The sequence below is a fragment of the Rhinoraja longicauda genome, chromosome 2 (genome assembly GCF_053455715.1).
Source record: "Rhinoraja longicauda isolate Sanriku21f chromosome 2, sRhiLon1.1, whole genome shotgun sequence".
NCBI classification, from domain to species: Eukaryota; Metazoa; Chordata; class Chondrichthyes; order Rajiformes; family Arhynchobatidae; genus Rhinoraja; species Rhinoraja longicauda.
This window is the reverse complement of record NC_135954.1, coordinates 87,333,753-87,353,892: the sequence shown is the minus strand read 5'-3', so window position 1 is coordinate 87,353,892 and position 20,140 is coordinate 87,333,753. Positions and strand designations below refer to the sequence as shown.

At 41.1% G+C, this 20,140-nt stretch overlaps 1 protein-coding gene across 1 annotated transcript in view; it reads left to right on the top strand.

The window, feature by feature from the left end:
* The window catches only part of tfpi2 (tissue factor pathway inhibitor 2), a 50,693-nt gene extending 30,919 nt beyond the window's left edge, over window positions 1-19,774 (top strand). Inside the window, exons 3-5 of the mRNA XM_078422794.1 lie at window positions 2,482-2,667; window positions 2,766-2,939; window positions 18,346-19,774. Of these exons, the coding sequence (XP_078278920.1) occupies window positions 2,482-2,667; window positions 2,766-2,939; window positions 18,346-18,398 (413 nt within the window). The 3' untranslated portion in view covers window positions 18,399-19,774. The remainder of the gene's footprint in view (window positions 1-2,481; window positions 2,668-2,765; window positions 2,940-18,345) is intronic.
* The last annotated feature ends 366 nt before the right edge of the window (window positions 19,775-20,140 follow it).

The following is a 20,140-nucleotide window of genomic DNA, read 5'->3' as shown; positions in this document are numbered from 1 at the left end:
CTAATACACCTGATGTGTGTCTCAAATATGATGTACATGAGGATAGCTTGTTTCATTGCTTTTGGGAATGTCTGTCCTAAACTTTGTATTTTCGGGTGTTTTCCAGCAAGCTGTAAACTTATCAAGAAGATAAGAAGATGGTTATATTTTGTCTTTCTTGAAGCTAAACATAAACTTGCTTTGTCATGGAAATCAGTTTATAGGCCAAACAAGCAAAGTTGGGTTGATGGATTACTGCAGTGTCTTGCTTTGGAGAAACTTACAAATATAGTTAAGGGGAAATACGACACTTTTAAAAAGATTTGGGACTCGTTTATGAAATTTCTGGAGGGGGAAGATTTTACTGAGGCCTTGTAGTGAACTGCTGACTGTCTTTATTTTCATTGTGATTATTTCCTGGTTAGGTTATTAAAGGTGGGAGCAGTTTTTATATATAAACATGTACTACAGCAGAAACGTGCCTTACTTCCTTTTTTATTTAAAGTGCCTTTAGGTGCCTAAAAGTAACCTTGTTGTTGATGTGCTTTCTTATGTTATGTTATGTTATGTTAAATGTTTTTGTATGCTATTCGAAAAAGCAATAAAAATAATATTTTTTTTAAATAATAATAATAATAATTTTAAAAAGTTGTCAAGATGCCAGTACCCCATCTGCCCAGATTTATGTTGCAGGAGCTCATCCCTCCTTTTACCTTTATTTTATTTTTTTACCAAATGTGAACCATGACGTCTGGCTATTTACCCTCTGGGTTAAGAATGCACTACGACTGTTCAATGATATCCTTGACCCTGGCACCAGGGAGGTAAGACACCCCAATGGTATCCTGGTCCTGTTACTCCTGAGCAGCCAGTGATTCTGGCAGGGCAAGCACAGCAATTAGAACAGAGTCCAGATCAGAACTCTTAATGTCCTCACGGCTGGGGAATCACAACGGGGATTGGACATTTCTAAAGATGAGCAAACTAGTAGTTTTTACATTAATATTTATCTCACATGAAAGGGGGTGGGGGGGGGGTACTTTTAAAACAAATCTGATAGACAATACCAACACAGTGGCCAAGCTGCTCATGAAGTAAATGTGTCATTTACATTGTAAAAACAAGGAACTGCAGATGCTGGTTTACCAAGGAAAGGCATTATGCTGGAGTGTGTAGGAAGGAGCTGCAGATGCTGGTTTGAACTGAAGATAGACACAAAATGCTGGAGTAACTCAGCGGTACAGGCAGCATCTCTGAAGAGAAGTAATGGATGACTTTTCGAGTCGAGACCCTTCTGAATGCTGGATTAACAGCTTCAGCATGTTGTGTCTTTCCATGCCATTTACATTAGCGATAGGGTGACCTGCTGTACATTAGATACCTGAGCAACAAGAGACCACTGATTAAGTACCATTAGCAAATTTGCAGATGATACAAAGCTGGGTGGTAGTGTGAACTGTGAGGAAGATGCTATGAGGTGGCAGGGTGACTTGGACAGGTTGTGTGAGTGGGCGGATGCATGGCAGATGCAGTTTAATGTGGATAAGTTTGAAGTCATCCACTTTGGTGGTAAGAATAGGAAGGCAGATTATTATCTGAATGGTGTCAAGTTAGAAAAAGGGGATGTACAACGAGATCTGGGTGTCCTAGTGCATCAGTCACTAGAAAGGAAGCATGCAGGTACAGCAGGCAGTGAAGAAAGCCAATGGAATGTTGGCCTTTATAACAAGAGGAGTTGAGTATAGGAGCAAAGAGGTCCTTCGGCAGTTGTACAGGGCCCTAGTGAGACCACACCTGGAGTACTGTGTGCAGTTTTGGTCTCCAAATTTGAGGAAGGATATTCTTGCTATTGAGAGAGTGCAGCGTAGGTTTACTAGGTTAATTCCCCGAATGGTGGGACTGTTGTATGTTGAAAGATTGGAGCGACTAGGCTTGTATACAGTGGAATTTAGAAGGATGGGAGAGGATCTTATCGAAACATATAAGATTATTAAGGGGTTGGACACGTTAGAGGCAGGAAACATGTTCCCAATGTTGGTGGAGTCCAGAACCAGGGGCCACAGTTTAAGAATAAGGGGTAGGCCATTTAGAACGGAGATGAGGAAAAACATTTTCAGTCAGAGAGTGGTGAATCTGTGGAATTCTCTGCCTCGGAAGGCAGTGGAGGCCAATTCTCTGAATGCATTCAAGAGAGAGCTAGATAGAGCTCTTAAGGATAGTGGAGTCAGGGGGTATGGGGAGAAGGCAGGAACGGGTGTACTGATGGAGAATGATCAGCCATGATCACATTGAATGGCGGTGCTGGCTCGAAGGGCCGAATGGCCTCCTCCTGCACTTATTGTAAAAAAAAGCTGAGTGCTGCCCTGCAGGCACTTCCAATGATCCCTAATTGTGTCACGAACACTAATAGTGTGTGATTTATCACAGATGAGAATGTGCCCAAGTGCCCTTCGCATAATATGTTTATGTTATTAGATTATAATAAAGTTCTTTTTTTCCCAGTTCCACAAATTTCCAGCAAATGTTGGCAGACACAAGAACCGGGAAGATGCCGTGCTTACTTTCGAAGGTATTTCTACAACTTCAAGATGGGAATGTGCGAGGAGTTTGTGTATGGGGGCTGCAATGGCAATGGCAATAACTTCAAAGACCAATATTCCTGCCAGCTGGAGTGCAATCCAAGTTCATGTAATTCTTTCAAAACATTTTTTTGTCTTTATTTCAAATTAAATAATGCTTTTGGGCACAAAGAAAGTTTGTATAACTTACATATGATTCTGTTACAGTGATTCCCTCATTCTGCACGAAACCCAAAGATAGAGGGGCCTGCAAGGCTAATATCCCACGGCTATACTTCAACCCAGATTCATACAGTTGTGAGAAATTCAGCTACACAGGTTGTGGTGGAAATGACAACAACTTTTCTACTCTTAAATCTTGCCAAAAGATTTGTCGACCACGTAAGTCATGCATTCTCCAACACATTGTGGCCTGGGGAGGTACCTTCAGATTATGAGATCAATTGGGAAATCAGGAGGAAAGTTGCATGCCAGTTTTATGCGTGACTGATCAGTGGGAGGTAGAGAATGTGGATTGAGAGAGAAATCATGGACAACAATGTTGGGCAGATCAGGAATTGTGCGGAGGTCAGGGATTGTGGAGTGGTCAGGGAGTGTGGGAAGGCCGGCGATTGTGGGGTTAGGGGGTGTGTGGATATCTGTGTGGGGATGCTAGGCGATGTGAGGAGGTCAGCGAGCATGGAAATCAGGGAGTGTGGGGTCAGGGAGTGTAGGAAGGTCAAAGATAGTGGGGATCGGGAGTGTGGGGATTCAGGAGGTGAGGGGAAGTCAGGGAGTGGGGAGTACAGGGAGTGTGGAGAGTACAGGGGGTGAAGGAAATACGGGGGATGTGGGGAGGTCAGAGAGTGAGGGGAGATCAGGAGGAGGGGTCAGGTGGTGTGGAGGAGGTCAGGGAATGTGAGGATCGGGTTTGGGGAGGACAGGGGATGCGAGTAGATCTGTGGGTGCGGGAAGATTACAGAGTGTGGGAATGCCAGGGAATGTTGGAACTGGAAGGAGGTAAGATTATCAGGCTGTGGGACACATTCCTGACCCTCTTGTCCCACAGCAATCCTCTAAATGCATATTTTGGCCTCCCATCACCTTTTGAATTTCCCAAGCCAGGGGAAACATGGCTGAGATAAGCAGAGATGTGAGAAGACTGTAACAATCGAGGCACATCACCTCAAAACTGTTACTTGTCAACCTGTGCCACAGAGTGGATCAGCTTCCCATCTGTCTCGCATTCCTAGTGAAGCTAAAAATGGGGAGATGTGAAGCATATTGTAGATGTTTAAACTTTAATGTCAGTTGACCCCAAAATGTTCTCGTGAATAGAGGAAAGATTAAATTATTCCCCTTATCCAAGTGTATAATTTTCCAGTAACCCATTGTAATTTATTTGTCAAGAAATTTGCAACACTAAACTAGATTCGTAATCAAGTAGTGTACCAGAATTGCAAATCATTCTCAGAGTACATTAGTGGACAATGTTAGCTGCACTTCTTTATATGATCCAGATGGTTTCTTTACAATTATATTAAATCTAAAATCTTTAATAGCTTACATAATAAAATAATGGTCAATCTGAATGATCTTTGTATCATAAGGTGTGAAAACAAATTATGGAATCTCTCATCTCTGTATCACTACTAATCGTGGATATACACCACACAAAAAATTATATTAAAATTAGTAATGCAAAGTCTGAATTTCAATGCAAGGAATAGGTATCGATGGAATATAATGTCCCTTCTGTTCTGCAATTAGAAATACATTAAAAATATCACACCATGTGACAAGAACAAATTAATAATAGTAATCAAGGATAGTATTGTTGTGCATCAAAACCCTGTGCTGAGAATGGTCTTTTGGCCTGTAAGTGGGACAACATCCAGACATTGATCTTTTATAGTCCATTCATTTTATGAATTATTCTCAGTACTGTGTTAAACCTCTAGCTTCAGGTAAAAGCCCAAAACGTTAGAAATCGGAGGTGCAAAGGGACATGGGAATACTGGTGTAGGATTCCCAAAAAGTAAATTTACAAGTCGAATCGATAGTGAGGAAGGCAAATGCGATGTTAGCATTTATTTAGAGAGCACTAGAATATAAAACAGGGATGTAATGCTGAGGCTTTATATTGTAAGCCACTGGTCAGACTACATCTGGAGTATTGTGAGCAGTTGTAGGCCCCATATCTGAGGGAGGATGTGCAGGCATTAGAGAGAGTCCAAAGGAGGCTTACGAGAATTATTCCAGGGATGATTGGGTTAACATTTAAGTGTCTGACAGCACTGGGCTTGTACTTGATGTTTAGATGAGGGGGGACCTCCATGAAACTTACTGAATAGTGAAAAGCCTGGATAGAGTGGATGCGGAGAGAATGTTTCCACTAGTGGGAGTGCCTCAGAATAAAAGGAAGGACCTTTAGAAAGGAGAAGGGGAGGAACTTCTTTAATCAAAGGATGGTGAATATGTGAAATACATTGCCACAGAAGGCTGTGGCGTCCAGGTATATGCATATTTTTAAGGTGGAGGTTTTTGATTAGTACGGATATCAGGGGTTATGGAGAGAAGGCAGGTGAATGGGGTTGAGAGGGAAAGATTGAATGGAGAGTAGATGATGTGCCGAATGGCCTAATTCTGCTCCTATAACATGAACTTATGAATTATGAAGTGGCTGTTTGTCATATCAAGCTGCTTACATAATGTATATAAAAATGGCATCAACTTGCATGTAAACTGTTCATTATATATAATCACTTTTCAATCACAGAAATTGGATTAAGCATTAACACAAACAGCTAAAAGGACAGAAATAATCAACTATTTAAAAAAAGATATTTTTAGACAGAGAGTATGGCTAACAAAGACTGCTTTGTAACTGCCAGATCATTTGCATACTGCAATCTGTTCAAAAACAAGAAACAACTCTCTAAGATCATTCTGGATAATGATAATTGAGGTCCACAGATTCCTTAGTCTGGGATAGGTGAGATAAGCAGTAGTCAGTTATAGATAACCCTGCCATGCATGTGTGAAATGCTTGTGGTTGGGACAAAAGTCTCTACATTTTTAATTCTGAATGAGGACAGAAAATGTCTGCATGAAATCTTGAAATCATATCAGTGGAGGAAATAATATCTGATTACGACTGAATTGAAATAATAAATATTGACTTCCATGTCCCTTATATCAAAGGTGTGAAAATAGCCTGTTGCTTGCCCACAGAATGCATTGCAGCTGGATTTCAAAGAATTTTTGAAGAGTTGGTTTGTTTGAGAAGGAATGTTGTACAAACTGCATATTAGTTCTTCGATGTTTCTCTAGCATATATAAGCTGTAAGCATATACATGATGTAAGCTGATCTATGGTGCCCCTTTTTCTACTTCTGCCAAGAATTGTCCCGATTATACGGACTCAGCTCATCCAAGTTGCCTATCTGAGTTAGCCCCATTTTGGTGCGTTGGGCCATATCAGTCTTAACATTTCTTATTCATTGCCTGTGCAGACTTCTTTTTCAAATATTGAACTGTACATCCCTACAATACTTCCTCTACAACTCGTTCCATCACTCACTGTGTCAGATCCCCTTTAAATCTTTCCCCTCTCACCTTAAACCCATGCCTTCTAGTTTTGGGCTCCCCTATCCCTGGAAAAAGACTGTAACTTTCTACCCTATTTATTCCCCTTATAAATTTTGTCACCTTTCAAAAATTCTTCTCAGCCTCCTTTACTCCAGGAAAGATGGTCCCAGCCTGTCCGATCTCCTCCTGTAACTCATGCTCTCCAGTACAGGCACCATCTTAGTTAATCTCGTTTGTGGCTTTTCTAGCTTAATCACATGCTTCTCAGTGCGTAGTGACCAGAACAGTGCTCAATACTCTGTGCAGTCAAACCAACATTTTGTACAATTGTAGAATGACGCCCCAACTATTATACACAATGCCAAGACCAATAAAAGCAAACTTGCCATAAGCCTTACTCACCCTGTGAACCAATATTGCCACTTCCAGGGAACTATGTACTTGTACCCCCTCAGTCTCTTGTTCTACCACACTCCCCTGCGCCCTGTCATTCACTGTGTATGTATACTTGTCCAACTTAAATTCCATCTGGCATTCCTTAGCCCATTTTCCCAGTTTATATAAATTGTTTAGTAACTTAAGAAAAAAAAAATTCCTATCACTAGTTTTGGAGTAATCTGAAAATGTACTAACTTACTAAATTGCTCAGAAACAGCTTTGTTCAATTATCAGGCATCTGAACGGTTCTTCCATAAACTAGTATACTGTCCGATTCACCTCTACCCCATTGTGGCATTGGACGTTGTCTACGAAACTGATGCTGAAAACTATATTCTGTATTTTCCCTTTACTTTATCCATTCTACTTGAGTTTGACTTGATTGTATTTATGTATAACATTATCTGATTTGATTGGATAGCATTCAAAACAAAGCTTTTCACTCTACCTCAGAACAAGCGACAATAATAAACTAAAAACCTAATCATGCCACCTCTATTATCATCCAAATCATTGATAAATGTTACAAACAATGGGGGACCAAGCACGATCCCTGTGGCACATCACTTGTCACAGCTCTTCGATCTGATAAGAAACCATCCACTGCCTCGTACTAAGAAGCCAATTGTTTATGCAATTGGAAAGATCAAGCTGGGTCCCATATGTTCTAACCTTCAAGGCGGCCTAGCATGCAGGACTCTGTCAAAGGTTGTGCTAAAGTCCATGCATACAATATTTACCTTCAATCACCTTGGTCACCTGTTCAAAAACTTCAATCAAATTTGTGAGACTTGATTTCCCACACATAAAACCATGTTGACTATCTCTAATCATTCTTTAATTTCTGCGCCCTCTAACCAGAGCACTGGGAAGGCTGAATAAAAGTGCTAGGCTACAACTGATATACGACTAAAGTGTGGCATCACTATAATAACTGTCAGCTGCAATAAAGACAGAAGAGAAACACTTTTTCCAACAGTGGGAGGAAGAGACCAATAGCACTTAACTCTCAGCAGCTATGTTGAAGATGTGAGCAGCAGGAGAATTATGCTCAGGCTCAGAATTCACAATGGAAGTGGTTTAATTACCTACTCAGGTCAAGAAAGTGAATCTATAAATCAAATGCCACGCGACAAGCTTTGTATTTTCTCATTTGTTAGAGTTACCTGTTACATCACTTCTCATGCAGAAAAAAAATCACTCACATTCATGCTTTACATTCAATTTCTACAAGAAAACTTTTACAGGGAGATAGTTCTGCCTCAGCAAGTGCTCAACATCCAGCGGGCAGTTACATTGCTTGCAGATGTTCCACAGGAAAAGCAAATGTTGTACCACATTATGTCTGGAGTGGCAAGACATGGGCAAGTTCCTTAAGGACAATTGCTCCTCTGTTTTTACTGTGGAGAAAAACATGAAGAGTAGGAAACTTGGGACAGTTAATGGGGATGTCTCAAGGACAGTCTGTATTACAGTCAAGGAGGTACTGGAGGTACAAGGGGGTATGAAAGTAGATTGATCTCTCAGGCCTGATCAGATATATCTGTAGGATAGTGTAGAAAGCTAGAGGAAAAATTGCTTGAGCTCTGGCTGAGATGTATGAGTCATTGTTAGACATGGGCGACAAGCCAGATGGCCAGAAGGTGGCTAATGTTGTTCCTCTATTTAAGAAGGGTTGCAAGAAAAAGCCTGGGAACTATAGACCAGTGGGCATAACATATGTGGTAGGTAAGTTAGGGGAGAGGATTCTGTGGGATAAGATATATATATGCATTTGGATGGACAGGGAATGATTAGGGATAGTTTCATAGTTTGATTAGAGAGAGTCAACATAGTTTTACACGTGGGACATTGTCTTACAAAATTGATTGCATTTTTAGAAGAGGTAACCTTCAAGGTTGACATTGTCTATATGGACTACAGCAAAGCCTTTGATAAAGTTCTGCATGGTAGGCTGCTTGGAAGGTTAGATCACATGGGATTCTAGCCACCTGGATACAGAATTTACTTCATGGCAGGGTGGTGGTGGTTTTTCAGACTATTAACCTTGAACATAATGTATAATATACCCATATTATTTAAGGTAGACATCCTGCCAGTTGTTTCTATCTTGAATCAAATTCCTGTGAGATATTCAGTTTTATTACAGCATCTGTTCAATGTTACCACAAGCACATCATAACGATGGGCAAGTTGGTGGATTCATGGGCCACTGGAAATCACTCCGTGTGTGTTGGTGAACAGTATAATCTGAGGGGAGATTGTATGAATATGGAAGAGTAAATTGGATTAATGCAGAGTTAGTTTAAATCAATGCTCCAGTCTGAAGAAGGGTCTTGACCCAAAACATCATCTGTCCAATCCCTCCATATATACTGCTCGGCCCACTGAGTTCTTCCAGTTCAGGATTCCAGCATCTGTAATTCCATAAATTGATGCTCGATGGTCAATCAAGAATCGCTGAGCTAAGGGGCCTGTTTTCACGTTGCATAACACACATGTACGTCATGCTCTATTGGAAGTTCTCTATCCTTTTCAATATGTTAGGGAATGAAAATATGGGGGCAAAATGTCATGTAGAACCAATTAGATGTTAGTTTTGATGAAAAAAAAATTTGCTCACTAATACTTCCAATAATATGACTCTTTTGGAAGGACAAGACATTGCAATTGTTGATAAGGAGGTGATTTAGATGAGATGGAATAAGTAATGCTGTGGCCATGTGAAATATCTCCACCCTGCAACTGCATGCCTAATCTCCTCTTAGTTAATTTCCATGCATGCCAAAACTCAAGTGGAAAATCCAGGCAAACTACTTCTGAAGCGTTTATTAAAACTTTCCATTCTTTAAAATAGGCCCTGCCTGGAAATTCTATTGAATTATGATGGGGATGTTGGATGCGCTGAGAATCAAACTCCTTCAAATGTTTGGCCCTCTACTACAAGCTGGCAATTGACCAAACTTTTTATAGTCCTAGAGTAAAAAATAGTGGTAGCCAGTATTATATTCAGAAGTTTAGTTCAAGATGGCTTGGAGCCACAGATCTAATAGTGAGTGAGGGATCAGCCATGTTAAGACAGTTAGATAGTATGACATTATATTCTGCATTATTGCTTATTTATTTCTTTTGTGCTACCTAATGTATTCATGTAAGGTATGATTTGTCTGTATAGCACAAAAAACATTTTTCTCTGTATTTCCATATGGGTGACAATAATAAAGCAATACCAATTCCAAGTGAGGTGGCAGAGAGAAATGAGCAGTTGAATGGAGGTAGTTGTTTCATGGTCAGAGGGGATTGCCATATCAGGGGCCGTGTCCTATGACTTCGTCAATTGCAAGTTAAGAAAGAGAAAGAACATGTGGTGAGAATGGTGGTGAGGTGGTGAGGAATGCAGGACAGGTGTTCTGGTTTAGTGCTGTGATTGACCAGAGATTGCTGGAATTGACCAGAGATAATAGCTCCAGGAAAGTATGAGGAGCGTTTTGATGGCTTTGCGTCTGTATCGTTGGAGTTTAGAAGGATGAGGGGGGATCTCATTGAAACCTACCAAATAATGAAAGGCCCAGATAGAGTGGACATGGAAAGTCTAGAACCAGAGGACATAGCCTCAGAATAAAAGGACGTGCTTTTAGAATGGAGATTACAGGAATTTCTTTAGCCGGAGGATATTGAATCTGTGGAATTCGTTGCCATAGAAGGTTGTGGAGGCCAAGACATTGTGTATTTTTAAAGCAGAGATTGACAAGTTCTTGATTAGGAAGGGCATCAAAGGTTAGGGGGAAAAGGCAGGGAAATGGTGTTGAGAGGGAAAAATAGATCAGCCGCGATCATATGGCAGAGTAGACTCGATGGGCCGAGTGGTCTAATTCTGCTCTTGTGTCTTATGGTCTAATGGTCTTATGGACAACAAAGCTTAAATTCTTCTAGAAGGTACGGACTGGAATATTGGATTTCCTCCACTTCTATGTGACTATGTGGAAATTATATCAGCGGGTAATGATAAGCCATGGCCAGAGATTTCCCGTCAAATTTCTCAACTGATGCCAAATGACTCAGAAACAATCATGATTACATTTCCTTTCAGATAAGGTCAAGTTTTATACACTGGGAAAATGTTATTATGCAGTTGAATTACAATGAGTGAGGGGACCACAGGGTGCCTTCTTGGCCGTGATAAAAACTTATGTTTAATGTTTAAATATTAGGCCATGTTTAATATCCCATGAAACCGTAAACAAAGTCTCACATTTTCTAGCTATCATTTCTCTGTAAGGGCTTACATTATGAATGCAGCTATGTGGGTTTTATTGCAGGAGTGTAAAAGCTCCAGCTCGGATTATTCCTGGGGCATCCTGTTGTCAGCATGGAAGTGCGGTTTATGGCTGATCCTGATATCAGCAACTGGCCTCAAAGCTTTGAAGTGTTAAGAAGAACATATTGCCATATGGACTGTCCTTTGTTCCCAAGAAAGAAGAGGTCACGATGGACACGACGGACACGGAGGTCCCGAAAGACACATAAAGATTTATAGGGCATTGTAAACTTGCCATATAAGGCAGCGATGGAAAAATACTGGCGCATGTATTTAGGGTATAAAAGGTGTGTAAATGTAAGCTTTCGGAGAGAGAGACTACACTAGCTTCCTGAGCGTTTCTGAACGCTCCGGTATCTAGGCTCTCTCCCACCTGGGTGAGTAGAATAAAGAGGTTAAACGATTTTGGTTGTCTGACTATTCTGTTAATAGGTCACGAACTACAACATTTGGCGTAGTCGGCAGGATCACTTTGGCACCGTCAACCACGAACGACTAAGAGGCAGTGGTGACTGAAACACGTCCGAAGGGGACAGAGTGCACTTCTCGACCGTTGTTCGAGACCCCGGACGTTGACGTCTTTCAGACACTGAAGTCCCTCGTTTGGGGTTGATTTTATGTTCAACTGAGATTCACAGACGAACCGATAAGGATAAGGACAAGGACAAGGACAAGGATAAGGATAAGGTTACGGATTTGGAAGGTAAGGGGCGGTCACTCTTGTTGACATTGTCTTGGTCTGGGTGAAATTGATCGTTTAGTAAAATGTATTGGTAACATAATTTCGGATAATTGGCAATCAGACATGTGAGATGGACTTTGGATAAGAATGATGGCGGTGCCCCGCCAACACATGTGTTTTTTCGGTTTTTTTGGATATTGAGGTAAGAGTCTTTATCGCATGAGTCTGTGGTCTGGGTAACTTTAAGAGTAATTTGGTAACGTGATATAGTGATTGGTTGTCAGGCCAGGAATGGGACAGGCTATGGATATAAGAGCGGTGGAACAATTAATGTGGGAGCGAGAAGCGGTGAAGAAATGGAAAAAGAGGATTAAAGAATGGAAAGAGGGGGCGCAAAAGCGCCATCAGGAGTCGAGGGAGCGAAGTTGGAGGGAAAATGCAAGTAGTAGAGGGATATCAGTGTGTGATAGGTTGGGAATACTGAAAACATGCGATCTTTTGCAAGCGGAATGTAAGGTGTATGATCTAAGACTTGACCGTGCTACCCGAGCTCGAGGTGAATTTAAAACCGGTACCAAAGGGATATATCCCGCCCAACAACAACAAAAGTCAGAATCCGAACCACTGGAGTCTATAGCGGCTTTATTAGGTAATCAGGAGTCCAGGGTGACGAGGAACCCTGGACGTGTCCGATCCCCACAGCTCCACAGGCAGAGCCACCGGCTGCGGTGGTGCCTGTGCCGGTCTTACCCTCCCCGCCAGGATATTCGGGACTACCCCCCGATTATGTGGCAGCATCAGGGAACATGGATAGGTCCCAGACAACCATTGGTGAAAGGGTTAAGTTGCGCCATGAACAAGAATCCGCACGATCGGAGCTAGAGATTGAGGATACTGCCCACCCTAGCCTTTTTCAGTACACCTCATTCTGCCCAGCAGGCTGAATTATTTGCCCTCACGCGGGCCTGCCACCTTTGCGCTGACCAACGTGCTAATATTTACACGATATGCCTTTGGGGTTGCACATGATTTTGGTACCCTGTGTCAGCACAGGGGCTTTTTGACTGCAGCAGGCACTCCGATTAAAAATGCCCTGTTTGTCCAAAATCTACTAGCGGGTTTAACACTCCCGAAAACCTTGGCTGTTATTAAATGTAATTCGCATACATCTGCCAAGGATCCCATTTCTTTTAGGAATGCATTGGCTGACACATTGGTACACACAGAGGCCCTGACCCCTGTCATTTTAGTTTCTTCAGGTGAACAACAGCAGTTTTCTGCAACTTCCGCTATGCCCAGAGTTTCGGAACACTGCCAGCTTCAGGGGGTTGCCCCCGAGGTTGAGAGACACCAGTGGAGCCAGGATGGGTGTTCCCCTCGCGAATCTGACTCGCTTTGGGTTACTGCCTCTGGCAAAGTTTGTGTCCCTAACGCGCTTTTACCTGTTTTGTTGCATTATGTGCACTCTCTTACCTATGCTGGTAAGAGGGGAATGTTGGATGTAATAAATGCTACATGGTATCACCCCAAAATACATTGGGGTTTGCAAATTGATTTTATTGAATTGCTACGTGTGCATAGTTATAAGTATTGTGTTGTTGATGTGTTTAGGCGATGAATTGAAGCCGAAGGTCTCGATAGGATTTTGACATCCAGTCTGAAATCTCGAACTATATAAATAATGTTCATTTTGCTATTGTTACTCCCGCTATTAGGGGAAGTGCACTCAAGATCTATATGGGATTGTGGTCAATCTGTATTTCCTTCATGACATTTATGTAAAGACGATCAGATGATATGCAGCAAAAGGACAGTTAATGGTTATTACACATAACCAAGGGAAGGTCAATTTGACCACGAAATGGAATGTAAGCATGACTTGTGAAAGAGGAGATGGAACCGCATGGTTAAGTAATCAAACTGCGTTAAGGGGATGGAGCAGAAAGGGCTGGAACGGCTGGGGGGCAAGTAGCAGCACTTGCATTCTGAAGAAAGATGATTGGCTGGCGTGTACCAATGCTACCCAGATAGAAGGAAGGCACCCCCTAGTAATAATTTGGTCAGTACGAGAGACTACCCAGGAAAAATCCAATGTAGGACATTTAAGGTGAATGTATACAACTTGTACCCCAATGGTTAGATCCCCGAATGTGTTAAATTTGACCGTCAGGATAGAATATGAATCCAGGAAGCAGAGTGAATGTAACGTTGCTGAAATGACAATGGAGGTGTTGGAACTGGAATAGGAAGGTTAGATTCCTTCGATATAGAGACCTTACAAAATAAGATACAGACAGTAGGAGGATTGATGGGAGAAGGAATAAAACTACAAAATGCTTGGGATCGAGGATTACAAGAAACGCAATTTTCAGGATGGTTATCTGATGTAATGACTTGGAGACAGAATGAAGAGGTAGAAAAAGAACTGGAAAGGGTAATGCAGAATCAAACGGAGTTAAATTCGAATTACACCCACTGTATGATGAAAGAAATAGTGCCGAGGTTTGGACTACTGTGTACATTGAGCACTTTGGACAATGAACCCTATTTTACAGCCAAAGTTAATGAGGAAATGTGCAAACAGTTAAATATCCGCCAGCAGTTCCACTGCGTACACCATCCACAAGCTGCAGGTATAGTGGAACGAGCAAATGGCACACTATGAAATAAATTGGTCTTGTACTTTGGAAAAATTGGAGGTTACATGGGAATTTTGTTTTTGTCTTTCAGTCTAGGTATTTTTAAATTTATGTTGCAAGTTGACAAAGTTTTTAATCAGGCATAGCAACTTCATGGTGAACTATTTTATGGATAACACCTTTCCTTACTCCTATTCCGTGCACGCTTTACTATTGACTTATTTACTGCCTAGTATTGAGAGCGATAACCATTTGCTCGGAGGGTGAGCTGGTGCTTTAGAACACCAGGTCAGCATGTGACAAAGCTGATGTTGTCACCCAAGGATTATGAATGCCAGTTTTTGCAGGAACAAAAACGGTTGATAGTAGCTGTTCTACACACCTCCAGTATTCTGGCTGTTCCACGTGTTCAGGATGTGCATGCAATAATTCAGCATTTCTCATTGATGTACCCCTTCATACAGGGATATAACAAAGAAGGAAACTTGAGCACAAGACTGCTGGACTAGTGTAGATGGTCTAAAAGAACTGAGACTCTGTATCTTTGGCTTCACATTTCAACATTTGCTTTTTAACTGGATGAATTGAATATTTGAGAATGAATTGAAGATTACAATTGTGCTGGAATTGTGGACCCTTCCCATTTTGTGCTAGCTTAGTTGATAAATTAGCCTTTGAAACCTATTTACTTGGGTCAGTGGGTACATAAGATATTTAAAGGAGGTATTTTGCTTTTCATTTATTCAATGCCTGAGGACCACATTTAGAAAACCTCTATGCGTATAACCCCACTCTATTACAGGATTAACCCCAGCTGAGGTATTGTACGGGAAACCACTTGGGGGGGCAGAGGAAAAGGGGTGCATCAACCTCCATGAACTGCACGCCCTGGATGAGCGTTTAATTGAATATATGAAATTATTAACCCAATTTTTATCAGCCTAGCATTCTCAGGTCCGAGACGCCCAGAAACCACAAGACAACATGAGGCTAAGATGGGATTGTGGATTATATTGACCCTCGGTAGTCAGATAGACGGACGAACCTCGGGTCTCTGGCGAACCAATCGTTTCCTCTCTTTATGTCAGACATATGCTTCACAGGTGGAACGGTCTGCCTGTTGGGTGTGCGCCCCAGGTTCCAACACATGGTAAAAGCATGATGCCTCTTTACCCGGTCCCCTTCACTCCGAGTGAAGTCAGGTCTGCCCGGTTCTTTTTGAATCACTCACAGAGCCCTGGCCCCAATAATTGGTGTACGGATTATGACAACCAATCAGATGACTGTGGATGTCAGTGTTTTAATGAGTGGTCCTTGAGACCCTATCTTAATCAAACACAGGAGAATTGGCCCCGGATACAAGTTAATTCTCCTCATGACTCTCCAGAAACACCAATAAATACAACCTGTTTCTGTAGAATGGGATCTAGACTAAATGAAGTTAGCCTGTCTGTGGGATTCAGCACATGCACCCATATCAGTACTGCAGGTCCCCCAAGACCACTTAATGGGATTTACTTAATATGTGGGAGCTGGGCATATGTCTGGTTACCAGGACTTTCGCCACAGTATGATCAGGAATCTTATGAGACCTGGACAGGGTGCTGTTATCTAGCTTTTGTAATCCCACATTTACAAATTATAAGTCATCCTCTACAGCATCCAGAGTGGCGCTCTAAACGAGCTGTATCGGAGTTGAGAGGTTTTTGTGGACAATATTCCCGAGATGGAGAACCGCTCGGGCGGGAACTGAAATTAGAAACTTAGCTAGTGCCCTGGAACAATTAGCAAATTGTACTGCTGATGGACTGTACGAGACTCAGGAACAAATAGGCCAGTTAACAACTGAAATGATGGCCCTGCGTCTTGTCGCTCTCCAGAATCGTATGGCCCTAGATTTCCTGCTAGCCGAGAAAGGGGGCACCTGTGCTATGATAGGGCAAGAATGTTGTACATTTGTACCAGATGTATCCTCTAATATCACCAATATCGCGGGGCATGTGAAGGAGGTTATAGAAAGAGCGTTTAGCGTTTGAGCCCTCTGAGGGGGCGCTGTGAACTGTTTATGTATGTGCTGTTATGTTTGTGTGCTATTGTATGTTTGTTCTTAGTACCTGGACTGATGTACAGCACTTTGGTCAACCTGGGTTGTTTTTAAATGTGCTTACAAGTAAAATTGACTTGACTTGACTAAGAAAATAGGGGCAGATTTAGCCCAAGATCAAATTAATGCTTCAGGGTGGATTGGTTTGGTTTAGGATATTTTTAGGGGCCGATTCTCCATTATGGCAGTATCATTGTGTTAATTGTTGTGATTCTGTTAATCTGTTATTGCTTCGGTCCATGTATACACCAAATATTTGTCAATCAGCCACTGTGATTATAGCATAATCAAAGAGGGGAATGTAAGGGCTAACATTACGAATGCGGCTATGCGGGTTTTATTGCAGGAGTGTAAAAGCTCCAGCTCGGATTATTCCTGGGGCATCCTGTTGTCAGCATGGAAGTGCGGTTTATGGCTGATCCATTTTCTGATATCAGCAACTGGCCTCAAAGCTTTGAAGTGTTAAGAAGAACATCTTGCCATATGGACTGTCCTTTGTTCCCAAGAAAGAAGAGGTCACGATGGACACGACGGACACGGAGGTCACGATAGGTTAATAGGTCACGAACTACAACAGCTCCACTTTACTCATGATTTAGTTATTATAAATAGTAAAAATGGTAAATAATAGCCTGATGGTTTTACATTTAATTTTGGCAAAATGCTGAATGGATTCACATGTCTTGAATATGTTTTCTGGAGTTGCGACTCACCAAAAGCGGGCCACAGCTAGGCTTCTTCTGAAACATTTCTTTGGGTATTGAGCCGATGAATGTCTTCCATTCAAAAGCACACCTCCTTTACGAACAAAAAGCAAAAACTCTGTCGATGCTGGAAATGGAAACAAAAATAGAAATAACCAAAGGCACAGAGCAGATGGCAACAGAACATATGGCAATCAATGTTTCAAGGCACTTCCCTGAAGCTCAGGAAATTAGCTGAGCTGTTTGTTTGAACAGATGCTGTTTACTTGGCTGAACATCCCTTGCTTTATTTTCATCTTGCTTTATCAAATATCAGATGATTTGAGAATACTCCATGTGAAATGCCAGAAGCAAATACACCAACCCAGAAGCCTCCTTAGTTCTTTCATGTTCAGAACATCTACATTCTGTACAGTCTGACCAGAGTTGCCCCATGTCAGAGATCCTTCAATCTTTTCGTTCTTGTACAGGATGAACAAAACAATTTCCTTTACTCATCCTTCTAAACTTCAGAGTACAGGGGCAAAGCCATCAAAACGCTCCTCATACCTTCTTGGAGCTATTATCTCTGGTCAATTCCAGCAATCTCTGGTCAATCACAGCACTGGACCAGAACACCTGTCCTACATTCCTCACCACCCCATCACCATTCTCACCACATGTTCTTTCTCTTTCTTAACTTGCAATTGACGAAGTCATAGGACAAGGCCCTTGATATGACAACCCTTGGCTGAGCCAACATGTATTTAAAACTGATCAAGCCAAACCTGCCTAACTACCAGAAAGCAATGATATCTGAGACTTCTGTGATAAATGTGGTCTATCCATCAAAATCACTGTCCCATTAGCCCTTTTTGAAGGTATCAGATGAACATTGGTCAATGTAAATAAGTCAAGGTAAGAAAATATTTTCAACTGTTGGAGGATCCTTACAAGTCTGAATTAAAAATATAATTAGAACAACCTTACTGGCAAATGCCAACTTAAATCAATTGCTTAAGGTATTAGACATGAAAGACATTTGAATTGAACCTGTGGATAATTTAAAGTGACTGGAATTGTAATATCTACATCATAATAAACTCTCCGTATGTTATGCCGATATATTGAAGTAATGAAAAGCAAAGGCCACTTCACTTTTGTTCCATTATTATTTAATATATTGCCTAGATATAGCATAAAGTTCAGATGAAAGTTGCTGACTGAAAATACGGACTGTTCATTTCCCAACACAGATGCTGCTCGACATGCTGAGTTCTTCCAGCAGATTGTTTGTGGCTGTGTAGAGCACAATATGAATCATTTTTAACATTTTATTTCTTTTTTTGCCAGGAGCCAGAAAACAACTGAAAAAGAAACCTATCACTACACTCAAATATTCCTAAACAACACTGAAGAAGAAAACAGTATATAAAAATCTGAAGATGCTGAATTAGATTTCCATTACTCTTATACATTATACTAGCTCAGCGGTTTACTATATATTTTTTAAACATTTAATGGAAGTTAAAATATCTTGCCTTCAAAGTTTCTAAACATGAAAATTAGGATTTCAATCTACGTTAAATCTCCTTGAGTATACCTAAAGTAGAGATTCTTCCAGATTATTATTTTGATACATTTATACAAATGTCATTAATTATGGTTATATAATATTTCTGAAAATGGCTGGTAGTACATGAAAACATATGAATCATTTACCTGAGGAAATGTTTAATGGGCCAAATTGTGGTTGTGGGGGAGGGGATGGGAGGAGACTCAATTACATTCAAAATTAAATGGAGAATGGATAAAGTAAATCATTTGCTCATTTTTGGAGCAAAATATTCACACCTTTTTCCTCAGATGATCACTCGTTTGCATAAACACTCCCTCAGAACCCTTTTTGTTGTCCTTGCTGTTCATTTCAGTAACTTCCTAATGTTTGTAGCAATGAGAACCTACTGCTTTCTTTATTTCCCTCATAATTGTGCCTTACATTAAAAGCACTGACAAGTTATGCATGCAATATAATTGTGGTTAAATGGTGCTTATCTTTTCTGTTCTATTTCTTAAAGCGAGGTGGAACAGCAGGGCAGAGAAGTTAACACCAACAGGAACAGAGTTATAAAAAGGGGGATGGATGTAAGCTCTATTCCAAAAAGAAAAGCTTGGTAAATCATTCATACTTTTGGAATGCAATGTTGCACTGTGGCTTTTAATGATTGGGTTCAGTTGAAATCCTTTGAATAATTTTGTTACGCCCTTTGTTTAATTCGGTGCACACTGAATACATTAAACTGAGTGGCACAGACAGTCAGAACCTGGCATAGATAGGGTAGATAGTCAGAACATTTTTCTCAGGATAGAAAAATCTAATAGTAGAGAGCATGGCTTTAAGGTGAGAGGGGCCAAGTTTAAAGGAGGTGTGCGGGGCAAGTTTTTTTTACACAGAGGGTGGTGTGTGCCTGGAACATGCTGCTGGGGGTAGAGGTTGAGGGAGAAATTATAGTGGCATTTAAGACATTTTTGTTTCGGCATATGGATAAGGATTATGGTCAGGCAGATGAGAGGTGATCTAGGCATTATGACATAAGCACAAACATTGTGGGCCAAAGGGCCTGTTTTTGTGCTGTACGATTCTGTTCTATGTTAAATATAATGAACTTAGGATATGGAAAAACATAAGTGCTGCATTAATACCAAATAGTTTTTCTTAGGTGGAATTCTGTATTTCATTCTCCCCCATGAACTCAATGTGCTTACTTTATAAATATTGTATTAAACACATAATAAAATGTGAACATGAAATGCAATTTATGTAGATGTAAATCTGCAAACTATGTGATTTTATTTCCTCCAAATATATCCCAACCTTCATCAACACATTCTTCAGTCACCTCCAACACATGCAATTATCTCTGTTGACCAGTGTTTCTGTCCAATACAAATAATTGGTGTGGCAGAGTGGTGCAGCTGGTAGAAACATTGCCTCGTGGCACAAGAGACTTGGGTTCAATCTTAGCCTTATGTGCTATCTGTGTGGTGTTTGCACATTTTCCTTGTGACCATAGGTCTCTTCCAGGTTCTCTCAATTTCAGTCACATTCCAAAGATGTGCCTATTGGTAGGTTAATGGGCCACCATAA